The sequence below is a fragment of the Ciconia boyciana genome, chromosome 4 (assembly GCF_034638445.1).
Source record: "Ciconia boyciana chromosome 4, ASM3463844v1, whole genome shotgun sequence".
Taxonomy (NCBI): domain Eukaryota; kingdom Metazoa; phylum Chordata; class Aves; order Ciconiiformes; family Ciconiidae; genus Ciconia; species Ciconia boyciana.
The window spans coordinates 91,347,829-91,371,330 of NC_132937.1; the positions used below are offsets into that span (position 1 = coordinate 91,347,829).

Here is a 23,502-nt window from a genome sequence, read left to right on the forward strand (position 1 = left end):
AGTGAGGAGGAAGCATGCCCAGAAAGTATGCTAAAGATGGCAGGGATCTGGTTAAGCACGATTACTCAGAACAACTGAGTTGCTATCACAGAGTAGTTCTGCATGGGCAAAGGTTGGCCTTCATTTTCTAAATTACATTAATGTCACTGGAGGAACTATATATGGAAATGGCACTGGTAATTATAATCTCTAATTGGTGACAACAAGGCATTGTTATAAGAATCTATCTCACTGGCAGCAGTGGTTACAGCATGGATGATATGCTGCATAGGATTTCAACATGTCTGTTCAGTGCTGTGTGGGAGATGGCATTATTCTTCACCTGTTTCACCTATATGACATGGTATGGGTATTTTGTGACATCGATTTGTTCTTTGGCAATCTTCATTGTGGTGCCAGCTGTTAGCATCTGAATAAGACTGTTTTCTTATGTATTGTACACCAGTATTGTTTTCCACCACTGCCCTGTAGCAATCAGTGATCCTGTGCAAAAAGAAAGCAATAGTGTAATTAACTTCTGACAATAGTATAAATTTTGGCTTGTTAAAACAAGGATTATTAATATTCCCAGGGATAATCACCCTAACCTAGTTTAGCCAACCTTAAAGTATACAAAAATACAGCCATGTAAATCTGACAGCAAATATTAAAGCTCACATAAAGCAATAGAAAATTTGGAATTAAAATATAATAAATTGATGGTCTTTAATCATCATTCAGAGTGCTGGAATTCTTGCATTAATTTTAAAGCCAGAAACAGCACCTAGTGTGTAATGATCATAATCTCTCACACTCTGAAATCGAGATGCCAGCACAAAAGACCTTGCCATTAAACAACATGAGGTTCTGCTTTGTGGCTGAACTCTTTATCTTCATAGCTTTATTTCTCCCCCTTTTTATAGGCTGGAAGGGACAATTTAATCTAATTGTTTCCTATGGCCCACTCCATAGCAAAAGCCAAAGAGCATTACCAAGTTATTTCTGCATCAAACTTGTAACTTGCCATGAAAAATGAAATGTGGAGATTTCCTTTTTTGTTCTTGCAAAAAACAAACAATTCAAAGGGATTGTTAAAATCTGTTTCCACTCATTAATGCCTCAGCCCAAAATTATTGGTTTCTTCTGTAATGATCCTGGTGATGTGGTTTAGAGCACAGCTGGCCCCCATGAAAAAACAACTATGGCTGCAGGTAAAGCAGTAGAGATAACCTGTACAGCACCAGAACACAGCCCAATCAGTACTTTGTGATGACCAATTGTATTTAATTATCTGTGTGATTCCTGCGGAGTTTTCACCTGTGCCAATTCAAGCAGGAGTGCTGGAAATTACCAGTCACACAGGAACACCACCAAAGAAAAAGGAACAAAAAAAGACAAACAGTTCAATACAAGCTTCGTAATGGCCACATATTTTGAGATCCAGCAGGTTGCTCCCGAGTCTGTGCAAGAAAATGACAAATGAATGCTGTTTAACATTTTGCTTGAACAGTTTTTCCTTTCAGAAAAGTATTTGCAATACCATAATGAGAAAAGCAGAGCTGTGAAGAGAAGCATTTTATAAGGCTGATTACCTTTCTAAGGTATATCACTTGATACACACTTTGTTTATCCACAGTGAACTCAGTGGTTAAAAAGATTAATTAAGCCTATTTTATATTACTTGTACACGCTCTCACAGAGGAACTAACTTGTGCTTTTTCTTATTGACTTATGCACAAGAGCCTGCAATACACCAGCAACAGCAAAATGACTATTCTAAATTTAGTACTTCATAAATACTACAAGATGCCAGCCCATACAGTGGTTTATTCTTTTTCCTCCTTTCTTTCACGTGTTTCTCATATATCCCAAAAACCAAAAAGTGCATGCAGGAGATGCACAGTACAAGCCTTGCTTTTCTGCTCTGCTCTTCCAGGGTACAGTCAGCATCTGACAGCTCACTCACGCTCTCTCCCTCTCTCCCTCTCCCCGTAAACACATGATGTGCGCAGGTGTGCAAGCACAGACAAACATATATACATACGTAGGTACATTTTTTCCACTTCAGTTGATGGAGGAGAAGAAAATACTATGACTTCAAGGCACAAAGCAAGCCCTGTGGTTTGAAGGAGTCGTGTGATCTTGTTCATGTAGGTGGCCGAGGATGAAACTGTGCTTATCCCAACTACACTCACCAGGTGAATGATCTTTAAAAAAGTTGGTTTGCAGCTCTGCATCTCTTTGCCCCGGCGCGCTTGCTTTTCATCTCAATGCCTTGGACAGCTGCTCGTCACTTAGTTCAGGCTTGGTCTGTGGTTAACATACTGGATACCTAATCTCGAAGGGCTACAGGTTTTCAGAAGGTAAATAGTAATATTGCCACGCATACTGGGTCACACGGTTTTGATGAGTGGCCAGCCGTATTATTCATCAGGATTGAAGACTCACTCAGTTGTACGCCGGTTCACTCTACACCTCATGCAAAAGATTCCCCAGACCTAAGCATTTAACAGCGTCCGAAGGAGGGGGGCTTTTCCCCTCCTTTCCGTCAGCCTTAGCTAATCCAGACGACTTGCCTCACGTAACTTCGTTCCCCTTTTGGAGACCACTGAAAACATACCTAGATGAGCAGCTTCCCTGCCTAGGCTCGGGTCACTTCCAGGTCCTCCGACACTCCGCGGCAAAGGCCGTGAAGCCTGTTGAACTGCAGACAGCCCCCGCCTGCTAGAAAGTGAGACTTGAAACTTCTTGAAACTGAGGCACCCAGCATCTCTGACGCTGCCGATGACGGATCTCCCAACTAATAAAATATTAAACGGATACGCACGCGAGCAGCACCGGTATTTTCTGCGGCCAGCCTTTGGATGCCGGTCCCGTTCAGGGGCAGGAACCTACACTGCAACATGCTTCTTTCCCAGAGAGTTTCTCGACAACGAGATGAACAACGTACCCACGGAATGTCCCTTTGTCTTTAAGGACGCATTCGAAGCACAGCAGGTCGACGCTAAAGGGAGAGAGCCCTTTGCAGTGCAGCCTGGATTATTAGCTGTTCCTTACAGGATGGCCCGCAAACAAGATCCCGGTCCCGTGTTGACAGTCTCTGCACGCATGCAGAGCAAGGGATAGCCTCAGTGGATTTACCTGCCCACACGCCTCACCTGAGATTTCAAGGTACCCCAGGTCTGGCACAGAAGACACCTGCTTTCTCAAAAGGCACCTGGAAGCCAGGCAGAGTATGCAGGGAATCTCAAGCGGCCCCAGATAACGTTATGTGGACCGCTAAATCCAGCACCATTGCCAGCAGAATTCTTCTTCTCTAAGACTACCAAATGGCGCCCTGTGAACCCTGGAAGAGGTGTCATGGGTCTCATGCCTACCCAGAGACAATTCATGCAGCTCGGTTCTCTTCAGCAGAACCAGGTTGCCTAACAGTGGCTGATGCCGTGAATCGGCTTGCTTATTCCCGCTTTGCGGGTGGGGACAGCGGGACTGATGAGCTGCTTTGCCCAAAGCAGCACCCGAAAGCCATGGCTGCCTGTGGCAGACTTCTGATTTCCTAAGCTGAGCTCACTGCCCTAGACACAGAGAACCATCCTCTGCCTTCTAATGCCAGTTGCCTAATAATGCATGTTACGAAAAACAGCCAGATTGACTTTCCTGCAGTGGAAATGTCTCTTTGAAATATGGATAATGCTTTGGGCAGCTTGCACTTTTCTCGTGTTTGCAGCACATGCCATGCAGCATGCGGCTCCCTGCACCACTGAGCCGTACAGGCACCATCACTGCTCGCAGATGGGCACCGGCTCTGCTCCGAGCGTGCAAGGCTTCCCAGGTGGGGCTGCTCAGCCCTGCTCTGCCGCAGAGCAGGGCTTTCGCTGGGATCACCTGCCAAAACCAGTGGCGGGCGCAGCCCTGGTTTTACACAGAGAGCGGCACCAAGCCATGGTGCTACGTACCGAGGCCGTGCCGAGCAGCGTGGGCTAGCAGGGGAGAAGAGCCCTGAGACGTGGGGGCAGAGGGCGAGGCGTGGAGGCGGCCAGGCCTGGGGTGACGAGCCATGGGGCGCAGGCTGGCCCTGGAGACCCCCCTGCTGCAAACACCTCCCCCGGGACCAGCCGCCGAGATGCAGCCCTGGAGCTGAGCAGAACTCGCTCTTGGGGGAAGAAACAAAGAAACAGCACCTGGGCTGCCTGGAAGGAGCCATCAGCATTAACATCCCAGCCCCTCCCCGGCAAAGGCCTGCGCGGTTCTACCCCAGCTCCCTCCAGACGGCCCCACCGCCCCCAGGCCGCAGTGGACGGGGGCGCAGGGGGAAGGTGGGCGCAGCACCAAAGGCAGCCCGCATGGGGACAGCAATGCCACCCGCACCGGGTGTTAGTGACACCCAGACTTCTCCTCCTGTGGTCTTTATTCCTTTATTTTCTTTCTCTAAGAAGTAGGCTGAGGCAACCAACGAGAGCCTCCTGCTGCGCTTCGGCCCTCGCTTCACCAGCCCCTGGGGCACCCGCCTAGTGCCGCCGGCGGGGCGGCCTCTTGCGGGGCTGGGGAGAGTCCTGGGGGCCGGGGGCCCTCCTCTTTGGGGCGCGCCAGGGCCCCCTGGCCAAGCGGTCCCTGCCCTGGCCGGGAGCGCGGCGGCAGCAGCTGCGGCCCTGGGCAGAGGGTCCTGCCACCGCCACCTGCCCCGGCTCCTCCTGGGGCTGCTCCGGCTCTGCAGGGACGGGCGCAGATGCGGGGCAGCCGGGACCCCCGCGGAGGGCGGCCTCCGACGTGCGGAGTTGGTCCTCCACGTCGGAGCCTGTAGGGCTGCTGGAGAAGGCCAGGTGGGGGGCGGGAGTCCCCCCCCGCGAGGCGGCGGGGCTGGGGCTGGCTGCAGGGCTGTCGTCCTCCTCTCCGGCACCGCGGGGGGCCTGCTGGTCCAGGTGCCGGTGGATGGCCCTGCCACACAGGCGCACGGCAGCGCTGAGGAGCTGGCGGACAAATGTCTCTGTGTCTTCTGGCAGGCAGCTCTGCAGCTGCCACACCAGCACCTCCTCGTCCAGCCCGTAGAGGCACAGGTGGGCCACGATGGTGCCCTCCGCCGCAGCCACCTCCCACCACTCATCCTCGGTGAGCACCCCAAGCGTCTGTCGCAGCCACGGCAGCAGGGGCCTGATGTTACGTGGGTGGCTCTTGAAAAAGTCCGCCCAGACCTCAGGAGGGAAGCTGTCCACCTGACCCCCGGGCACCGGCCCCGCAGCCCCCTGCTCGTCCTGGCGGTCTTCAGCCGATGGCGCTGTGGGGCCAGGGACGTCGAACGTCAAATAGTCGTCGTCCGACCACACCGAGAACAAGATGGCCGTCGTCACTGACCTGCACAGGGGGCAGTTTGGCTTCAGCCATGCCCAGCGCAGTGCACAGCCTAAGCAAAACTCGTGGAGGCAGGGTGATATGTAGGCGACGCCATCTTGATCGTCACAGCAGATGGGGCAGCTCCACTCGCTCTCGGTGGCCATCCTCTCTGCCTGACGTGGCAGGCTGGGGAGCACCGAGGATGAGGACCTGCTCCCCCTCGCTGCTGCCGCAGCAGCGGCTGTTGTGTGCTGCAAAAGGGAGAGAGGCCGTGGTCACTCGCTGTCCTGGGGAGGGGAGGAAGACGTGCCCAGGTCCCTCGGGAAGGACACCCTCCCAGCCCCCACCGTTTCCCCAGCGCTCCCCACCAGCCAGGGCCAGGCTCAGGCTGTGGGGCTAGCAGCTCCCTGAGCCCCGTGGCCCACCCCACAGCCGCCCCGGGGGGACGTTTCCCCACACAGCTCACCTCCGCTGCTGCAAGCGTGACCCACGGTGCCCGGCTGCCTCAACCAGGCAGGGCCAGGGAAACGCAGGCGATGGCTCCAGGACGGGCACCGAGAGCTGCCGTCGGCAGCACTAGCCAACGCACCAGCCAGCACCAGGAGAAGCCTCGCTTGACCCTCCAGACCTCGCAGGCACGCTCAGCACGAGGCCAGGCACGAGTCCAGGCACAAGCCAGGCTGGGCCAGGCTCTGCCAGCGCCCGAAGATAAGCAGCGAGGGACGCGAGGTCACAGTCCATCGCCCAGTCATGTCGGAGCCCACTGCTCACCCACAGAGAACATCACAATGGCCCATCTGCCCCCGCAGAGCTTGCCCGTGCAGCGACCCGGCCGGCTTCCAGGGAAGGACTGTTCTCGCTGTAACAGGTTCTTTCTTATGTCGCGATAAATCCTCTGCCAGTGGAGAGGAAAGCAGCTAAGAGCAGCTGGTGGAGGCAGAGGAGCAGCATGGGGAGAGCACAGGGGAAACCAGAGGAAACACCTGCACTCGCGCACCCTTGGGTGCAATCCCACAAACACCCGTCCTGCTGTGCAGGTCCCCCGCCGGCAGGGCAGAGGCCCTGGAGACATGGGGTTCCCGAAGCAGGAGCCGTCAGCCAAGGAGACACCCTTTGCCCCTGGACAGCTCATGGGCCACCAGCCTGCCTGCCTGCCTGCTGGAAGCTGCTGGGCCACCAGGCCAGTTGTCCTCTCTATCCAAACAGCCGAGGTGAAAATGAAGTGTGTAGGGGGCAAAAAGGTGCGGACCAGTGGAAGAACTTTTCTTTAAGATCATGCACCTGGCAAGCGTAGTTGCAAGGAATAACAGTCTGATCCATGGCCACCTCCATGAACAGGGAGCTACAAGGCTCAGTCCACCCAGCAGCACAGACAGCAGCTCTCTAGGAGGACAGCACCTCCTCCATAACACTGCCAAGGTCCCCAACGGACGGTGGGAGCTTGGGCCTGGCTGTCAGGAACCCTTTCCCCTCCCTGGGGTGCGGTGCCTCCAGCTCTACAATCACTGGTTGGTAACACGGGACAGACAGGCCTCGGCAATACAGAGCTCTGTACACGTCAGTCACGGCCTCCTCCTCTACCAGCCCCACAGACTGATCTTCTGCACCAGCCTGACCTGCTGTGAGAACGCTCATTCTCATGCGAATCTCATACCAACAGACCCGCCGCAGGACACAGCTGAACCCAGTAGCCTTGCTGGTGTTGCCTCTGTGGAAACATAGTAGGAGAGGGTAAAAAATGCTGCAGGGTAGCTGTGAGAGTACTGAGTAAAACTAGAGAGTAACAGCCCTGCAGGTCAGAAAAGAAGCAGGCAGACGAGGAGGTGCTCCAGACTCCAAGGCAGAGATTCCCCTGCAGCCCCTGGAGAAAACCCTGGTGAGGCAGGCTGTGCCCCTGCAGCCCATGGAGGACCACAGTGGAGCAGGTATCCATGCTGCAGGCTGTGGAAGACTCCACACTGGAGCAGGTGGAGATGCCCTGAAGGAAGCTACAGCCCACGGGGACCCCACACAGGAGCAGGCTCCTGGCGGGAGCTGGAGCCTGTGTTTAGGAGCCCACGCAGAAGCAGGTTTTGTGGCAGGACCTGTGACCTTGTGGGGAACCCACAGTGGAGCTCGCTGTTCCTGAAGGGTTGCCACCCTGTAGAAAGGACCCATGCTAGAGCAGAGGAAGAGTGTGAGGAGGAAGGAGCAGCAGAGAGAGTGTTATGGACTGACCACAACCCCCATCCCCCTGCACTGCTGGGGGGGTAGAAGAGTCAGGAATAAAGGAGTGAAGTTGAGGCCGAGAAGAATGGAGGGGAAGGTGGGTTTAGTTTTGTCTTTGTTTCTCATCATCCTACTCCATTTTTAATTGGCAGTAAATGAAATTAATTGTCCCTGAGTCTATCTGGCCTGTAACAGTAATCATTAAGCTATCTCCCTGTCCTTATCTCGACCAGCGAGCTCTCCCATCTTATTTTCTGTCCCATCCTGTGATGGAGGAGGAGTGACAGAGCAGCTTGGTGGGTATCTGGCAGGCAACCAGCCAAGGTCAAGCCCACCACTCATGAAGGCAGTAATACAGGAGAGACAGAAGGCAACTTCCTGGTTTGGCCCTGAGAGCTACTGCTGTGCACACAAAGAAGGCCCAAACCTGGAGAACAAGACCCTGCCTGAGCCCTGTGCCTTGCACATACATGCAGCAGGACAACTAGGGTGAGATGAGCTGGGTGAATGCCGCCTAAAGCAAGGAGGTCAGAGGAGCTGCTCTGTTGCCAAGGCTACAGACAGAACAGATGTCTTCGAGTATGCAGTGGGCATACAGAAGAGGAAAACAGGCTCCTCGAGAGCTGCACAGCAATAGGACACAAGGTAGAAGACGCAGACTGCAACAAGGGAAATACAAGGAAGAAATTTGGAAAAAAACAGTTTCCCATGGGAATCCTCAAACATTAGAAGAGGTAGCACAGATAGGCCATCGAGCTTTGGGAATATTCAAAACTGAACAAATCCTGAGCAATCTGATCAAAGTTGTTCCTGCTTTCAGTGAAGGAAGGGACCTGACGACCTCCAGAGGCCCCTTCCAACCTGGAGCACTCCTGACAGCACAAACATCCAATGGGCTGTACTGGTAAGACACCCAATACTGAAAGATAAATGTGTTTGCAAAGTACACAGTCCACGCATCTAAATTCATTTAAAAAAAAAAGTCTTATTGCTTTATTCAGATTTTGACATAGCTCACTTGTATGTTACTGGAAGTCCCGTCAAAGATCTAGGTCGAAATCACTCACTACTTTTCAGCAGAGATCAGCTTAAACCAAATAGATTAAAATGATGGTAGAATTCAGCCTGAATAATTTCTTATGAACTAAGCAATTTTTCCTTTGTCTAAGAAGAGCAATCCTCATAAATGGCATTTTCTGGCTTTTGGTTTGGCATCCTTTTGTTTTAAACAAACCTTTGAAATACTCTGTGGATAGATTTCACACACTACAAGAATACAGGATGGCTTTATGAAATTACAACTTCCAAATAGTCTTCTGAGAAACTTTGAAAGTTATGTACTAGCAATATTCTATCTTCTTTGACTTAAAAGTGCATACACATTCAAAGGTTTTAAACATTTCCCAGACATCTTTTAACATACACAAATCACATCAGGTGTTTTTGTTCTCAAGGGGAAAAAAGTCATTAAATTCACAATTTTAAGAAGCGTTCCATGGAAAGTGTGCTACATTTTTTCTTCTGGGAAATCAAACCAAGAGGATCTGTTGACAAGTCTCTTTGGCAGTCTTAGTATCAATGGTTGTCTCTCTGGACACTCTAGGAAGGAGATCCTGGGGGAAGGCAGTTGACTGGAAGGCGCTGCTGGTGCTTCTTGAACATAGCTGGTTACAGGTTCTGTGTGAGTGGTGGTACTGGTGGTATCCGCTATGATAAGACTCTGGTCAGCTGCTGTTTCTCGAAGTTCAACATCAGCATTTCTAATGTCACCATCTAAGTCTCCCCTTCTGGTAGGAATACCATACTTTCTGGCTGCTCCTCCAGTTTCCTCACCAACTCTGTAAACATCTTCACATCCTGTCCTTCCCAGAAAAGAAGATGGAGACTCGTTTTCCCTCTCATTTAACTGAGTTCTGCCCGTCCAAGTAACACTGCTGTCACATTCGGTACTTTCTGGCTCCTTGCTGCTATCACTATCAATTGTAATCACCACTGGAGAAGAATGGGCCGAGTTACTCACATGATGTTTCCGGTGTTTCTTCTTATGCTTTTTCTTTTTCTTTTTAAGATGCCTTGTTGTGTCTGTCGCTTTCCCTTCATAGACTATCTCCACACTTGGACTCCTCATCTTCTTCTTCTTTTTCTTACGCTTTGTCTCGCTGCTTGCTCGATTGTCTGAAAGGCTATCTTCATTTCTGTAGCAGTCACTGAATTTGGAAAAAGTTTTCTTGGGCTCGTTTCCTCTTTCTAGACTTGTGCTCTCCATTGATGCAGTCTCCAAGTGGCGAGTTTTGTACTTCCTTTTTCCACCAGGCTTTTCACTCTTCATTCTGTCCGTTCCTCCAGAAGGGGTCCTTGACCTGTTGCTTGATCGACTCCTTGACCTGCATCTTTCATAACAGTAGTAGTGTCTCTCATGGACTCCCCTCTGGCTATAGGGATCTGTCCTTTCAAGAAATGAGCGTATCCTGCATTCTGGACTAGCAGATTGCCTTGAGTAGAGAGCATGAGACTGAGTCCTCCTCCTGCTGGAGGATTCATAGCCATCTCCAAACACCTTTCGACTACAGAAAGCATAACCCCACTGGTATCTACTTTGATAATTGTCTCTTAGATAATAACGATCACTGTCTCTACTTCTTGATCTCCTTTTGCCGTGGCCTTTGCTACGTGATCGTGATCTGCTTACTTCTCTGGATGGAGTGCTCTCACGACTCAGAGAGCCTCTCTGGCTTTTTAGAGAGGCTCTGGTGTCATGAGCCCTTGACCTCCTGCTGCTTCTTTTGCTCCTATGTTTGCTACTATCTCTGCTTCTCGATCGTCTCTTTTTAATTTGGCTTTTGCTACGATGTTCCTTCCTAGACCGATGGCCATGACTGCCTCGACTGTTCCGTGAACAGGACTGTGGGCTCCTGGACTTTCCCTTTCTAGACAATCTGTGAGTCCAAGGGGAGCATACTGTGTCACTCCCCAGAGAGGGGCTCCAGCTCAAGTCCTGTGGAGAGAGATCTTTTACCTTACATTTGTTCTTCTCATCATCTTTTGACTCTGTCTTCTCAACTGTAGGAGATAAGCAACTTCTACAACTACCTACATCCTCCTTATATGTGGGGGAACGTGGTGAGAAACTCCTGCTTGGTTCACTATCACTCCAGCTGCGACACTGGATTGGCTGCTGTTTCTTCACATCTTCCCTTTTCTCTTCCCTGATGGACTCCTCGGAGTCTGAGGACAACTCAACCACTTCTGGTGTCCTCTCAGCTAATGGTTTAACATACCCAACAATTACACAATTGTCTGAAGAAGAGTCAGTCTCGTTTGAGTCAGCTTTAGCCTGTAACTGAGTTTGCAGTTTGGTTCTCCGACTCTTTGTAGCCAAGTCCTCATCAGAACTTTCTGAGGTCTCCAGAGGAGAAGCTATGGTTGCATGAACCTCTTCTGAAATGGAATAGGAAGGTCCTGGAGTTTCATCATCCCAGGGGGCCTGACCAAGACCAGTCACAGACAAACTGTTATCTGGCCCTTGAGAATATGCCATATCTGGAGATATTGTAATAATTGACGAGTCTGAGTGGCTTCCTTCATCATATGATGGTGTAGGACAGTCATAATTGGCGTGTTGATCATATGCTTCTAAGTTAAAAGGACAGCGGGCAAAGCTGATGAATTCATGTAAGAAGTGTTCAGTCCGATTCAGCAAAAATGGCTTTAAATCGTCAGCAAACGCCTGACTTTCCAGATCATACCTAGTCACATTACTCATGATAATGTGCTGTACAATATTAACCAAAGATCCATGGGCACCAAACAGGACTGTAAGTTCTCGCTTCAACCAAGGAACCAACCTGTGAAGGCAAGCAGGGTTGCGGCGGAAAAACTCTGCTGAAATGTCTCGATAGCGGCCACCATCCTGAATACTACGAATACGCACACCAGTACGGTACAGAGCTCTGCGGAAGTTGATCATGTCCTCCTCCTGAATCTGCCGCAGAGATCTGCCCTCCGCGCTAGCCTGCCTCCTTGAGGCCAGCCTCCTTATCATCTGCTGAATCTCTCCATCTCTCTGCCGCACTGGTTCACTGGACAACCCTTCAAACAATATCCCGTTATCTGGAGGGGACAGCGTCCTTCGGGAAGGGGAAGTGCCAGTGCGGCGTCGCCCTGTTAAGGTGGTACGGTAACGAAATCTCTGGCCATCAGGGCTGGCAAAAGAGCTGTTTTCTGAAGGGCTGAGTATGTACTCCTTAAAGTCATCTTCAGCACGAATTGTATGGAAAATGGAAAAAAAGGGTTGCTTGCAGAGAGGGCACTCTGCTTTGTTTTTTGACCACTCCTGGACACAGCGGAAACAGAACCTATGCAAGCAGCGATCTAGATATGCAACATTGTCAAATCTGTCCAAGCAGATGGGGCATTTAGAGTCAGGAGACGCATCTGTTGGCAGCTTGCTGGTGCTGGCTTTTGGCGAAAAGTTGCTATCTTCCGAAAACCCCTTATCTGCTGAAGTCATGTTCTACAAAAGAAATGGACAAAAGATCATTGCTATCTCAGAGAGACAAAAATGTTAAAGTCTAGACACAGAAACCTGTAACAGTCACCTTCAAGGTTGCAAAGACCCGCATTAGCACTGAGAGAACACTGAACAAAGAGGCAGCATGACCTAATGACTTTGCTTGGCTTCTCTTCACAGTGAGATCTGGCTCCTCAGTGTTGCCAGTTTTAAACAGAGCTTGATCATGCTGGCATATATGAAGGTAACAGGCAGGACTCTGTCTTTTTCCCCACTCATAAATAACTGCTTTGACGTGGCCAGTGAGTTTATGATTAACATGGTATCCTCCGAAACACACTTCCAAGAGAGACCAGCGTTACACATGAAAAATATGAGAACAGTTAGTTCTGCCGTTTAAGAAAAAAAGTCAAAACAAGTAATTGCACTCGAACTAAACCACCAGTTTCCAAGTTCTGCTGGGCCTGTCCTGTTCCTGCACCCCCTGCCCGTGTTTTGCTGGGCACTCATGCTGGACCACATACGGCTTGTCGGACTAGACAACCTCCAGGGATGTGTTCCAGCCTGAATTAGTCTTTATTTTTACGACTGAAGCAGAAACAGCCAGGCGTCATTCCTACACCCATCCTCAGGTCCACGCTGCCTTTGTATCTAGTCAGGCTGTCAAGTGTGGTTCGCAATAAACCCCTCTATTTTAAGGCTATTTTGGGTATCGGCATTACCCCAAGGCACTGTAATTCGCTGGAAACAAGTTACCGTGCCACCTCAAACCTCCTTAGCCCACCTTTTGCGGCAAGCCCAGGAGCAGGCCGTAACCGCCTGCGCGACAGCGGGCACGAAGCGAGCCCTGCAGCCAAGACAGACACGCGGGTGGACGCGCACGCACCGGGGGGACGCGCGCACACGCAGCAGGTGTCACAATCGCACGCAGCGGGTGTCACAATCGCACGCAGCGGGTGTCACAGTCGCACACGCGGACGCATGGGGGGGAAGGGATCCCGCTCCCCGCGCCGACGCCTCCCCGCCCTGCTCCCTCCCCCGCGCCTCCCGCCCTCTCCTCTCGGGCCGCCGGCCCGGCAGCCGCCGCCAGCCCCCCGGAAGGGCCCGGCGCCGCTCCCGGCCCCCGCGCCCGCACTCACCGCTGCCGGGCCCTCGTTCCCCGTGCGGGCCGGGGCCGCGGCCGCCTTCAGCCGGTGGCGCGTCCGGCAGCGTCCGGAGCCGGCAGCCTCCCGCCGCTCCTCCCCCGGCGGGCGGCGGCGGCGGCGGGCGCCCTCCGCCAGGCGCCGTAACGGTTCCGCCATCGGCGGCGGCGGCAGCGGCGTTGCCACGGGAACAGTTGCCCCCCGCCACCAGCGGGGCAGCGCCGGGCCGCCGCGCTGCCTGCCGGGAGCGAAACGCGGGCGCCCTTGTCTGGCGTCAGTTCCGCTCTCGGAGGCGACATCTTGCCGGCGGGCGGCGGCGCTGCTGAGCGGAGGCCGAGGAGGGGGCGAGGCCGCCATGGCTCCGCCGCGGCGGCGGGACCCGCGCCCGGTCTGCCGCCTGGTGCGTGCCGGGGCCGGGGGTGCGGCCTGGAGGGGGGGAGGCGGCGGGAACCGCGGCGGGAACCGCGGCGGGGGGCGGGCCCGGCTGTGCCGCCCGGGGCGGGTAGGCCCGAGGCCGCCCGGCCCGGAGGGCGGGTTTGCCGCCCGGGGGCAGGGGCGAGCAGGGCTGGGTGTAGCTCTTGGCGGAGGCAGCGGGCGCCGGGGCCTGGGGGACAAGGCCGGGTCCCGGTGCTGCCGCCGCCAACACGCAGTGCGCTTCGTCCCGCAGGTGCTGGCTGCCGTGGTGCTGCTTTCCTGGGGCTTCGTTCTCTACGGGGCGCGGGTGGCCGCCCAGCGGCAGCTGGAGAGCAGCCTCCTGGCCCGGGGGCTGCCCTAGGCAATGGCAGAGCCCACGGGACACCGCCGGGAGCTTGGCGTTGTCTCCGACGGTACGGAGGAATCCGTTGGAAGGCTGGAGGAGCCCTGTGGTCAGTTGGGCAAATAAAGCATACGTAGCTCTTAGGAAAGAGAAGGTAAATAAAGCATAAACAGTTATTAAGAAAAAGATCTCTCCTTACTGATCTGTGCTAGCACGTATCTGTGAGAGACACACATACCCGTACCCACAAAAAAAGATGCTGACACGGCCAGCTCTGCAGACTGCCATAGACAAGGCACTGCCTTCCACAGCACCTGCATGTCATACTCCCAGGACTCGCATAAAACATGAGCACAGCCATGTCCCTTTTCTCCTCTACAGCCGGTAAGGATTGAAGTTCACTAGTGAAAGCACACGTGGGTTCACAGATCTTCTCAGTAGCAGCACAGCCCTTCTGTCCATCTGATAACCCTGTCCCGTATCCTCAGCCCTCTCACTCCTACGTACCAGCTGCTCCAGCTTCCTGCTCACAAGCAAACACGCATGCACTGACACACTTATCCAACAGACACTCCGCACCTGCAGATCTCCCCAAATACCAGCATGGGCCTATGGCTGATACCCTGCCTGGACCCAGGGCCTCCTACTTGCCAGCTAACCCAGCCTGAAGTTTGTTAAGGCCTTGCATCTCCACCCCCAACAGTTTTCGCTGGTGTTTGGGGGAGATGTAACCACTTTGGCTCCCCAGCAGGCAGCACCAGGCACGTGGGCTGTGACCTGTGGTCCTGTTTCGCATGCTGGTGCTGAGACTTGCTTTAGTCACCCCAGTTCCCCCAGTAGCTGCATCTGGGGCACACAGGTTGGTCCCATCCCAGCGGCTGGAGCCGAGACCCTCACTGTCACCTGCACCCTTTGCTGGCACTGAGACCCTTACCCACTCCCACCGCTGGCACGATAGGAGGGATCCATATCCAGAGCGGTCCTCCTCGGTCAGCTTCCTAAATGCTGTGCACATGTGTTGGCTCTTAGGTGAGGTGGGATCCACTTGGAGAGTCCATCTCTGGAACTCCCCGAGTCACCGACATGGGAAGACGGAAGGTGCCCCAGCGTCTTCACAGGGGGATTTTCATTTATGGGCTGAAAAGAAGCAATTCTGGAAGTTAAATGGATCTATTTTGGGGTGCTGGTTTTCGACGCAGCTGAGAAGAGCAGAAGGCTTGTGGCTCATCTCCCACAGCCTGCACAGAGTGGCAGCACCTCATCCCACGCACAGACCTCTTCAAACCAAGGAAAAGCCCTCCCGTGGGGAGGCCTGGCCCTGCTTCCTGGGCCATCAGGGTCCCTTGGTCAGCGGCAGGGGTTATCCCCACTGGCAGCTTTGTGGGAGTGAGAGCATGGAGGGGCCTCAGTCTCGTGTCCTGAGCAGCAGCCACAGCACCGTTGTGTCAACAGTGCCCAAGCTGTTGACAGTGGGACCCACAGTCCCTGGGGGAGACAACCCCCAGCCCTCTCTCTGGCTCGCCCTGGCAGCAGGGAATGATGCCCTCTCAGGCATGGCAGCAACAGCTCCTCTGGGGGAAGGAGGTCAGCAGGAGGCTCAGGTTATTTGATTCCTGGGTTTTTTTAGCATCTCCCATGTTAGCTGCATCACCCCGCAAATACATGAAAATTGCCATAGACCCCAGCAGTGCCCCTACACAGGTTTCTGTGCTGACAGAGAAGCTCTCCACCTCTCCACTGACTTTTTCTCTGAGCCAAAGCTGAGTGGCCAGATTGTCCTTCGCTGTCCACGCAGTAAGAGCTCAGCTTCGGTGCATTGTTGTCCTCACCGAGGCAGTCAAGCAGCCACCAGGCGCAACTGTCTTCTCTTTCCCCTGCCCAGCTGGACACTTCCAGCAGCACGGCACCAAGAGCAGGAGCGATGGGCGCTGGGCTGGCTGGCCCGTGTTAGAAACACTCTCTGACCACCAGCCTGCCCCAGGCTGTGGCCTCTCGCTGTTAGCTTCTCCACCTTCGTTTCAGGTGCCAGCACTGGCATGCACCTATAGCTGCAGGTGGGCAGGTATTGGTCACTGCAGGGTTTCGGGTTGCTCCGCTCTGCTGCAAACCTTCCAAGAGCCATTTTGCAGCCACCGCAACAGAAATCACCCGTTCTGGCTTTGTTCCTTCTGGGTAGTGAGTGTTCGTGGCCACAGAGAGCTGGTTTACCTGCGAGCTGCCACGAGATGGCAAAATACTCTCGACCACGGCTCCCAAGCCTGCCTGCCAGCACCGCAGGCTGGACCGCTGCAGGGCTGCAGGGAAGCAGCTGCACCGGCTGAATTTCTCTCCCCTCGGGTGAGCTGCTGCTCGGCGTGTTCAGGGGTGCCTCGCCAACAGCCTCCAAAGGACCAAGACCTGCCCGTTGCCTCTGGTCCCTGGAAGTCCATGGCAGAGCCTACGACTGCTCGCAACAGAGATGAAACACCCAAAAATGTCCCTGCTGCTGACTAGGACCTTGCACAGTGACAGCAAGGAGGCAGAAAGAGAACTTGCTCTTTTTATGGTGTGGTCCTTAGGTAACTGAGAAAACTGCATGGTGTTTCTGCAGATATTAAGAGAACTGAGACTCGCAAGAGCTTTTTCTTCTCTACCCTGCCCTTACTAGTCCCTCTTCTCTCTCCTGTGCTGCTATCATAGCACCATGCCAGAGTCAGTGTCTCGGGACTAAGAAACATCCTCAGCTCCACATCCTGATGTTTGTCTGAAGCCATGTGAGGATGATGGCAGCAGAAAGAAGCAACTTTTTTCTTCCAGGTAACATGGGAGTGGGATCAAAGCCCCCGTAGAGGTTGGGAAATACCTCCTTCAAGTCTAGTGGGGAGGACACAGCTTGCAGCTTTTGTTTCTGCAGCTCACCGTTCTGCTTGCCTCTGCTACTTGCCCAATAACAGTAGCTCTTTCAGGAAAGCAAGAATTAAAATCATGTGCATCCCAAGGATTTGAAACTGCCACCTCAGCAAGAAGTCTCTGCATTGTGCCACTAAAATCATCATAAAACATACACTGGAGAGCTCCAGGTATCCAAAGAAATCCCAGAAAATTGAGGTTTAGAATCAGCTCAGTTTCCCACATTTGAGTAAATCTTCACTCTGATTCTTCTGCCCAGATGTTATGCATTGTCTTGAAGACAAGGCCATAAGGATCATTGTCCAAGATCAGGCTCCTGAGACACGGATTGAAAGTAATTTAAGAAGATCTCTAGTAGATTAGTAGCCATTAGAAATAAGAGAATATAAGCTCAGCATATTGTCAATAGCAGTATTAAAAATTACTTCCTATGCAGTTTTGATCCCAGCTGTCTCATTTCTTAATACACTGAGCTACCTCTCTCTGAAGAAGCTGTCTCTCAAGCTGCTCACTTACAGTGTTACCACCTGTGTTGTATGTTCCACCTCCCCCTCCCTTTCAAACTCTCTGTTCACCTTGTGCTCATGTGCTTGCTCATGGAAGTCAAGAAGCACATGCAAACCCCCTCAACTTGCTTCTGGGATGTCATGAGGAAGGCTTGGACCCAGTGCTCAGCATCCATCATCCTCTCCTCACCCACGAAGATGCAGTGCAGAGCAGAAAGCATGTGTTTCCGGTCACATTCAAAATGGTACAGCAAATAACTATGTTTAGGCAGCATTAGACATTCGGATGAGATCACCAGAGATGGCTATTTTGCCAGTGCTATCATCCCTAAAGGAATATATTCATAACGCTGATGAAATCCCCCTCAGATCTTTTTTTTCCTTTTTAATAATTTTTAATAAAGCATAGTTTATTTATCAGAGCAAGGGTGGTTTATTAGTCTTGAAGTGTTTTGTTTGTTTGTTTAGGTTTCAGGGGGTTGTTTGGAAAAATTGTGATCAGCATGCTTTTGATTAGCATAGCTAAGAGGACTTTTGTTTAATGAAATGATTAATTGATTCAGCCAGGTATGCAGCCACAATAACAGCTGCTTCAACAGATACAAAAGATTCTCCTTCAAAGACGACCTTGCCTCACAAACACGAGGCAGTACCCATGGATACATGTTAATTATAAGGTTGATAAGAATACGTAAGGATAGCTAATGTTGTAGCTGAGTTATTTAATGAAGGCTATTGAAAACAGTCAAAAACGGAAACAAAATCACTAGCCAGGCCACTATGGGCTAAATTCAGCTTTAAATCACTTTAACATACTGATGATAATCAATTTATCACAAATTACACCAGCAAGGAAGCTAGAACATAATTGCTTCATTGCTGCATTCCACACTGTTTGAAAATGGAGGAATTACACAAGTTCAAACTAGAGTTTAATAGAGCACTCTGCCTGTTTAATAATAATCATATGCTTTCATTATTCTGTCTATTATTTATGCAATACCACCTGTAACCTAAAAGCTGCATCAATACAGATTTTGGTAAATACACGCAAGTTCATGGTAAATGGAAATCTAACAATCTTTTAAAATCCCAATGGTGACCAGAAATAAAATGCACATAAACCTAGAGACAGTACTTCAGACTACAAGTAGCTCCCAGGTCACCACAGACCAAGAAGCAAAAGCTACAAATTTTGTGGTGAAAGAGGGAAAAAGATGTATGCATGGTATGAGACACAGAAGAATAAAGGTGAGAGAGAGAGAGACGCAGGAAAGCAGAAGACAACACTGAGGCCAAAGGAGGGTGACATGTCAGAGGACCCTGTCCAAGGATATTCCCAGTGCTTCATGATTACAAACACTGAACAGACCTAGGACCGGTTTGTCTGAGTCATGGTGCTGCCAAAAATCCCGTAAGAGTTTGGACAGACAGGTTTCAGTTCCCTATCTGCAAATATAGGCTGGGAGTTTTCTTGCTGCATTGCCACTTCAGGTGTCCTCTACTGTTTGCTGCAGCCATCTGCCATCACTCATCCTGTGCTGCGACCACTTCAAACGTTTCTGTGGAAAGGAACACATGTAGCTGAACAGCAGTCAATGCTACAGGACCTTGACACACCATCGGAGGCTTGACAAAGCTGTGTAACACATGAACGCGAGCAAATAAAGCGAAGAAAAAGCATACAAAACCTTTGCAGAAGCTAGACGGCAGTGTTGGCACATGCTCTAAGGCACAGGCAAGCTACTGCTCATACTTTGCACAGTGGGCTCTAATTGTGGGTCCTCCGTTCACAGGAATCAGTTTTGGACCTCCTTTTTTGTCATCTGAAGAAAAAATGGTTTAGCATCTCTGAAACTTCAGCCTCAAGACCAACAACCACAAAAGAGGTACTCAAGAGTTCATGGGGGAAAGCAACAGCCCAAAAGACTTAAGCAGAGTTCCCAAAGCAGAAAGAACATATCCTTTTCTTTAACAGTAAAAAGCTGTTTTTCCCCACCTAATTCACATTTCTGCATGTCAGTAGATCACCCGATTTAACAGTGACACACCACCAAATGAGCTTGTCACTAAAAGGAAGTTGCAGTTTTTGAAATGGCTGTTTACATTCAAATGAGATAAAAAGAGAGGTGGAGGGCTCTGCCACAGATACTGAAATAGACGAATGGTTAAAAAGATAAAGACCTTCAAAGACCGTATGTTGCCCCAAGCAGGTTTTAATGAATTTTATTGTGGTTCAGTGAGTCTGGTTTGCTTTTAACGGTTCATTTGGCAAGTTGTTGCTGCAGCCATTTCTAATAATAATGTCACAATAATCTTTTAACTGGGTACAGCTTTGTGACTATATAGGATTGCTCTGAAAGTGATTTCTGGACTTGGTAAGATGGAAAAACATATGCAGTAAGTTCCTTTAGTTCCTTCCTCTGTGGCACACATCACACTGAAAAACAGGAGGACAACAGTTACTCTGAGGAAAAGCAGAAGGAATTATCTTCCACTCAGATGAGGATTATTTTGAAATTATAACAGCAACTGCAAGCACAACATTGCCAGCAGACAGGGACAGTGTTTACTTCCTTCACACTTTGGCTATTACTGATTACAGTCAATATGATATTTTTACCCAACATACTAGTTTTTTGGTAGAGTTATTTTCCTAGTCCTCTATTCCAAATGATATTTTGCCTCCATCCTTGTGCTGATTCAAGTAGCAAAGTAATCAAAATTACCAGAATAATAAAGTGATAAATGTAATTAAGACTAAATATATATTGTTTTTCATCAAGAACCAAAAGGTCAGTGCCAGCAATAGAGCCCAAAAGGAAAAAAGATTTAAACCCAAAGTATTGAAATAATTTGCTAGCTATGCAGCTCGATAACCATGCCTTCTCTTTTTTCATCAGCTGCAGTCATCTTCCTGTCACTCCACATTTCTACAGAGGCTCTCAAGCACAGGATAACACACTCTGTCTTCTCTATTGTCATTTTTCAGATGTAACTGTGGGTGGACAATACAGTTCGCAGCAGGCAGAAATGCCTAATGCAAGAAGGAGGAATCTATAGTGCAGGAAAAGGGGAAGGAATTGAAAAGGAGACTTCCCCTAGGAGATTAAATCCCAGATCCATACAAACAACTCACTATGACTTGGGGCAAATAATCCTATCAAAATCGATGAAAACATGCAATTTAAAAAATCGTGCTCTGTGTAAACATCTGCAAGTAGGCTTCAGATCAGTGGCAGACATGAAGCTTGCTACGACCTTGATAGTTGTTCCCAGTGATTTCAAGGGGACTATTCACATACAAAAGCGCATGCTGAACTTCCAGAATCGGGGCGTAAAGCCAATTAATTCAGTCTTGCTACAAACAAGCTCCAGACTAAAATCCTTGCAGGGCTGCTATTTCTTAAACAGTATTTCTGTATCACTTTGTGGTACCTTCTAATCTGGTATCTTAAATTCACATACCATACCCTGTTTGCAGGATCAGACCATAGGGATGAGATTTACCCAAGTACTGTATCTCTCCAACAAGGGCTAGTACCCTAATGCACAGTACTGCACGTAAGCAGTGGGCCCCGAGGTCCTGACGGCATGCAAAGTTCAGCTGGTCTCAGCTTGCAGCAAACCTGCTTCAAACTGGATTTTTACCATATTTGTACTCCAAAGGTTTGTGGACCACACATTGTGTGAAATTTGCAACTGAATGCATTTGTCCATTATCATCCCATGACTGATTAAAAGAAGAAAGTCCATGACTTCAAAGCAACAACCCCTGCCTTGGTAATGCTGAGCTCCCTTCTCCACAGAGAGAAGCTGTTAGGGTATTTCACCTCGACAGAACTAAACTAAGCAATGTTAACATTTCAGTCCTTGCTTCCATTTCTATGCTGGTAGATGGCACCTATGAGAAGTTATGTACCAATTCAAAAGGTAGTCAATTAAACTCTTGAGCTTTGCTTCAGACATGCAGCATCCAGCCACAGCCTACTGATTTTATTGTCTGCCACCAGGAGGGTTTTGCCTCAGTAAAGAACTGAGGGATTTGGTCTAGTGATAAAGGTGTCAGCTCAATAATAAACCCCTCCTCAAATAATTGCAGTTCATTAGGCCTTGATCCAAAGCACAGTGCAGGTAATGACTTCAAGGAGGTCTGTCAGCACTGTTGTGTTGGAGGTACAGGTAATCGTAACACTGAGATAGCCACATTTTTTATGGGAGTGTAAAAGATAGCATACATCCCATGGAGTTTACAGTCTTCTGTAGAACTGCTGCAAAAAGAAAAAGTGAAGGGAAATACAGTTGTGTCTGTTTCCCTGAGTAGAAGCTGAGGAGAGAAGAGCTGGTAAGAAAGTTGGCTGTGCTCACAAGCATGCTGAGAGCTAGCAACCCACCGCAGTCCTCCTGAGGGCCCCATGCCAGAGCATCTGTCCAAGCCAGATAGGGTTTTAAAGACCCTTTAAAAATACAGCTAACATACACTTTTTACTAAAGCCTTCTGAAACTCTACTAAAACAGCCAGAGATATGATGGGAATGGTGGGCTACAAATGGATGACAATGGAGGAATGTAGAGATTAACAAAAAAAACCCCTGTAGTGTCACAGTGGACTGCCCCAGATTGAAAGGCGATGAGTTTGATATTTAAAAAACTGAGGCAATAGTTATTTGATGGCTACCACTGCAATAAACTGAAAGAGCAAATAAATAAATTTGTTAGCCTGAAATCTGCAGTCATCTGCCTCTTTCTGCAGAAGAGCTCTTTGCATTACATGTGTCCAGGAGACAAATGCTCGTGATCATGCCATCCAGCGCTCACAGGAGTGGGCCCAACAGAAGTGGAGCAGGATCAGCTTATCACGGCTTACATAGGTTTTGCTCCTGAACCAGCACTCTGCAGCAGGAGAGTCATCCTGCTGTCCCAAGACCAGTCTGACCATTTTCTCAAACCTACTGACAAATTTTTCCTTTTCCTCAAGAACTTCTGCAGATTTCTTTTACAACTGCAAGCTCACCTGCACTTCACAGAGAAAGGAGCAAATTTCATCTTTTGCAAATACTTGTTCTGCATTCCTTTTAAGTAGTCTGTGAATCCTAGGTGGATATTACAGCCACTGACATTTCTGTCAGTCCCTGGTCTCTCCAGGTGCTCTCTCTGCCCCCAGTGAGTCTTTTCCTCTAATGTTTTCCTTGACTTTCATTCTGAGCCTGGAGTACGCTGGAGAGCAAGATGGACAGAAGGTCAATCCTGGCCTGCGGGGTAGGACAGGAGGGGAGACAACTCCACCCAGCAGGCAATGGCAAACTGCCTTTCTCAGGATGAAGCAGGTAGGCAGAGAGGGGTATTCTTCCATCCCTCGTAGGCTGCCCAGCACAAGGGACTGCGTGGGGACATCAGCCACTCACAGATGATTGATTTGCATCTGTCCTTGAAGAGATTGTTTCTTTCTGAATGGTCCATTAATTCTTCCTTCCAGCAAAAAAAAAAAAAAAAAAGAAAAAAGAAAAAAAAATACTGCACATGGATTTTTGTTTCTGGATAAAAATAAAGGTTTTACAACAAATGTTAGCACAGAGTTGAGAATTCAGAAACAACTATTTCGTTACTTTTCCAGATACAACAGGGTATATTAATATGTATCAGCACAAAGTCTATGTACAGGTATGTAATTTAATATGCTTTATAAAGTGGTTTTATCTCAGATCACTAACTCTTCATTTGAATGGATAATAAATATAATTTTCAATTTTCTCAAAATACTAAAAGCTCAGAAAAACACAATTTCTTAGCACAGATCTCAGTAGGCTTTGGTATAAACTCCTGGCTGTGTTTTCTGTGCAAGATTCACCCACAGTTAGTATGTGAATAAGTATATTGATTGCTCTGTCAATTTTTCTTTAGATAAACTCAGATTAGGAAGTCTTTACCCAACAGGAATAAAGATACATAACTACATCTCAAAACTGCTTCGCTCATACTGCAATTTGTCATTGGCCAATATATCTCTCTCAGCCACATTAATGCTGATAATAAATACTAACTGGCTCCGGGGAAAAGAGTACCCAAAACTAATTTGGAGAATGCATACTTCTAGTTTGGGAAGCAGTTTTAGAAAGAGCTTAGTAGATTCCTCTATTATTGCTTAATAAGCATATGTTCTTTTATTGCTTCTTTTCAGTTAAA

The 23,502-nt window shown here is 49.8% G+C and overlaps 1 protein-coding gene across 1 annotated transcript; it reads right to left on the reverse strand.

The window, feature by feature from the left end:
* Window positions 1-8,480: 8,480 nt before the first annotated feature.
* TOPORS (TOP1 binding arginine/serine rich protein, E3 ubiquitin ligase) lies at window positions 8,481-13,540 on the reverse strand. The gene is made up of 2 exons (XM_072860590.1): window positions 13,165-13,540; window positions 8,481-12,028 (listed from the first exon to the last, which is right to left on the reverse strand). The coding sequence occupies exons 1-2, from the start codon at window positions 13,522-13,524 to the stop codon at window positions 9,023-9,025; spliced, it is 3,366 nt and encodes a 1,121-aa protein (XP_072716691.1). The 5' UTR covers window positions 13,525-13,540; the 3' UTR covers window positions 8,481-9,022.
* Between the last annotated feature and the right edge of the window lie 9,962 nt (window positions 13,541-23,502).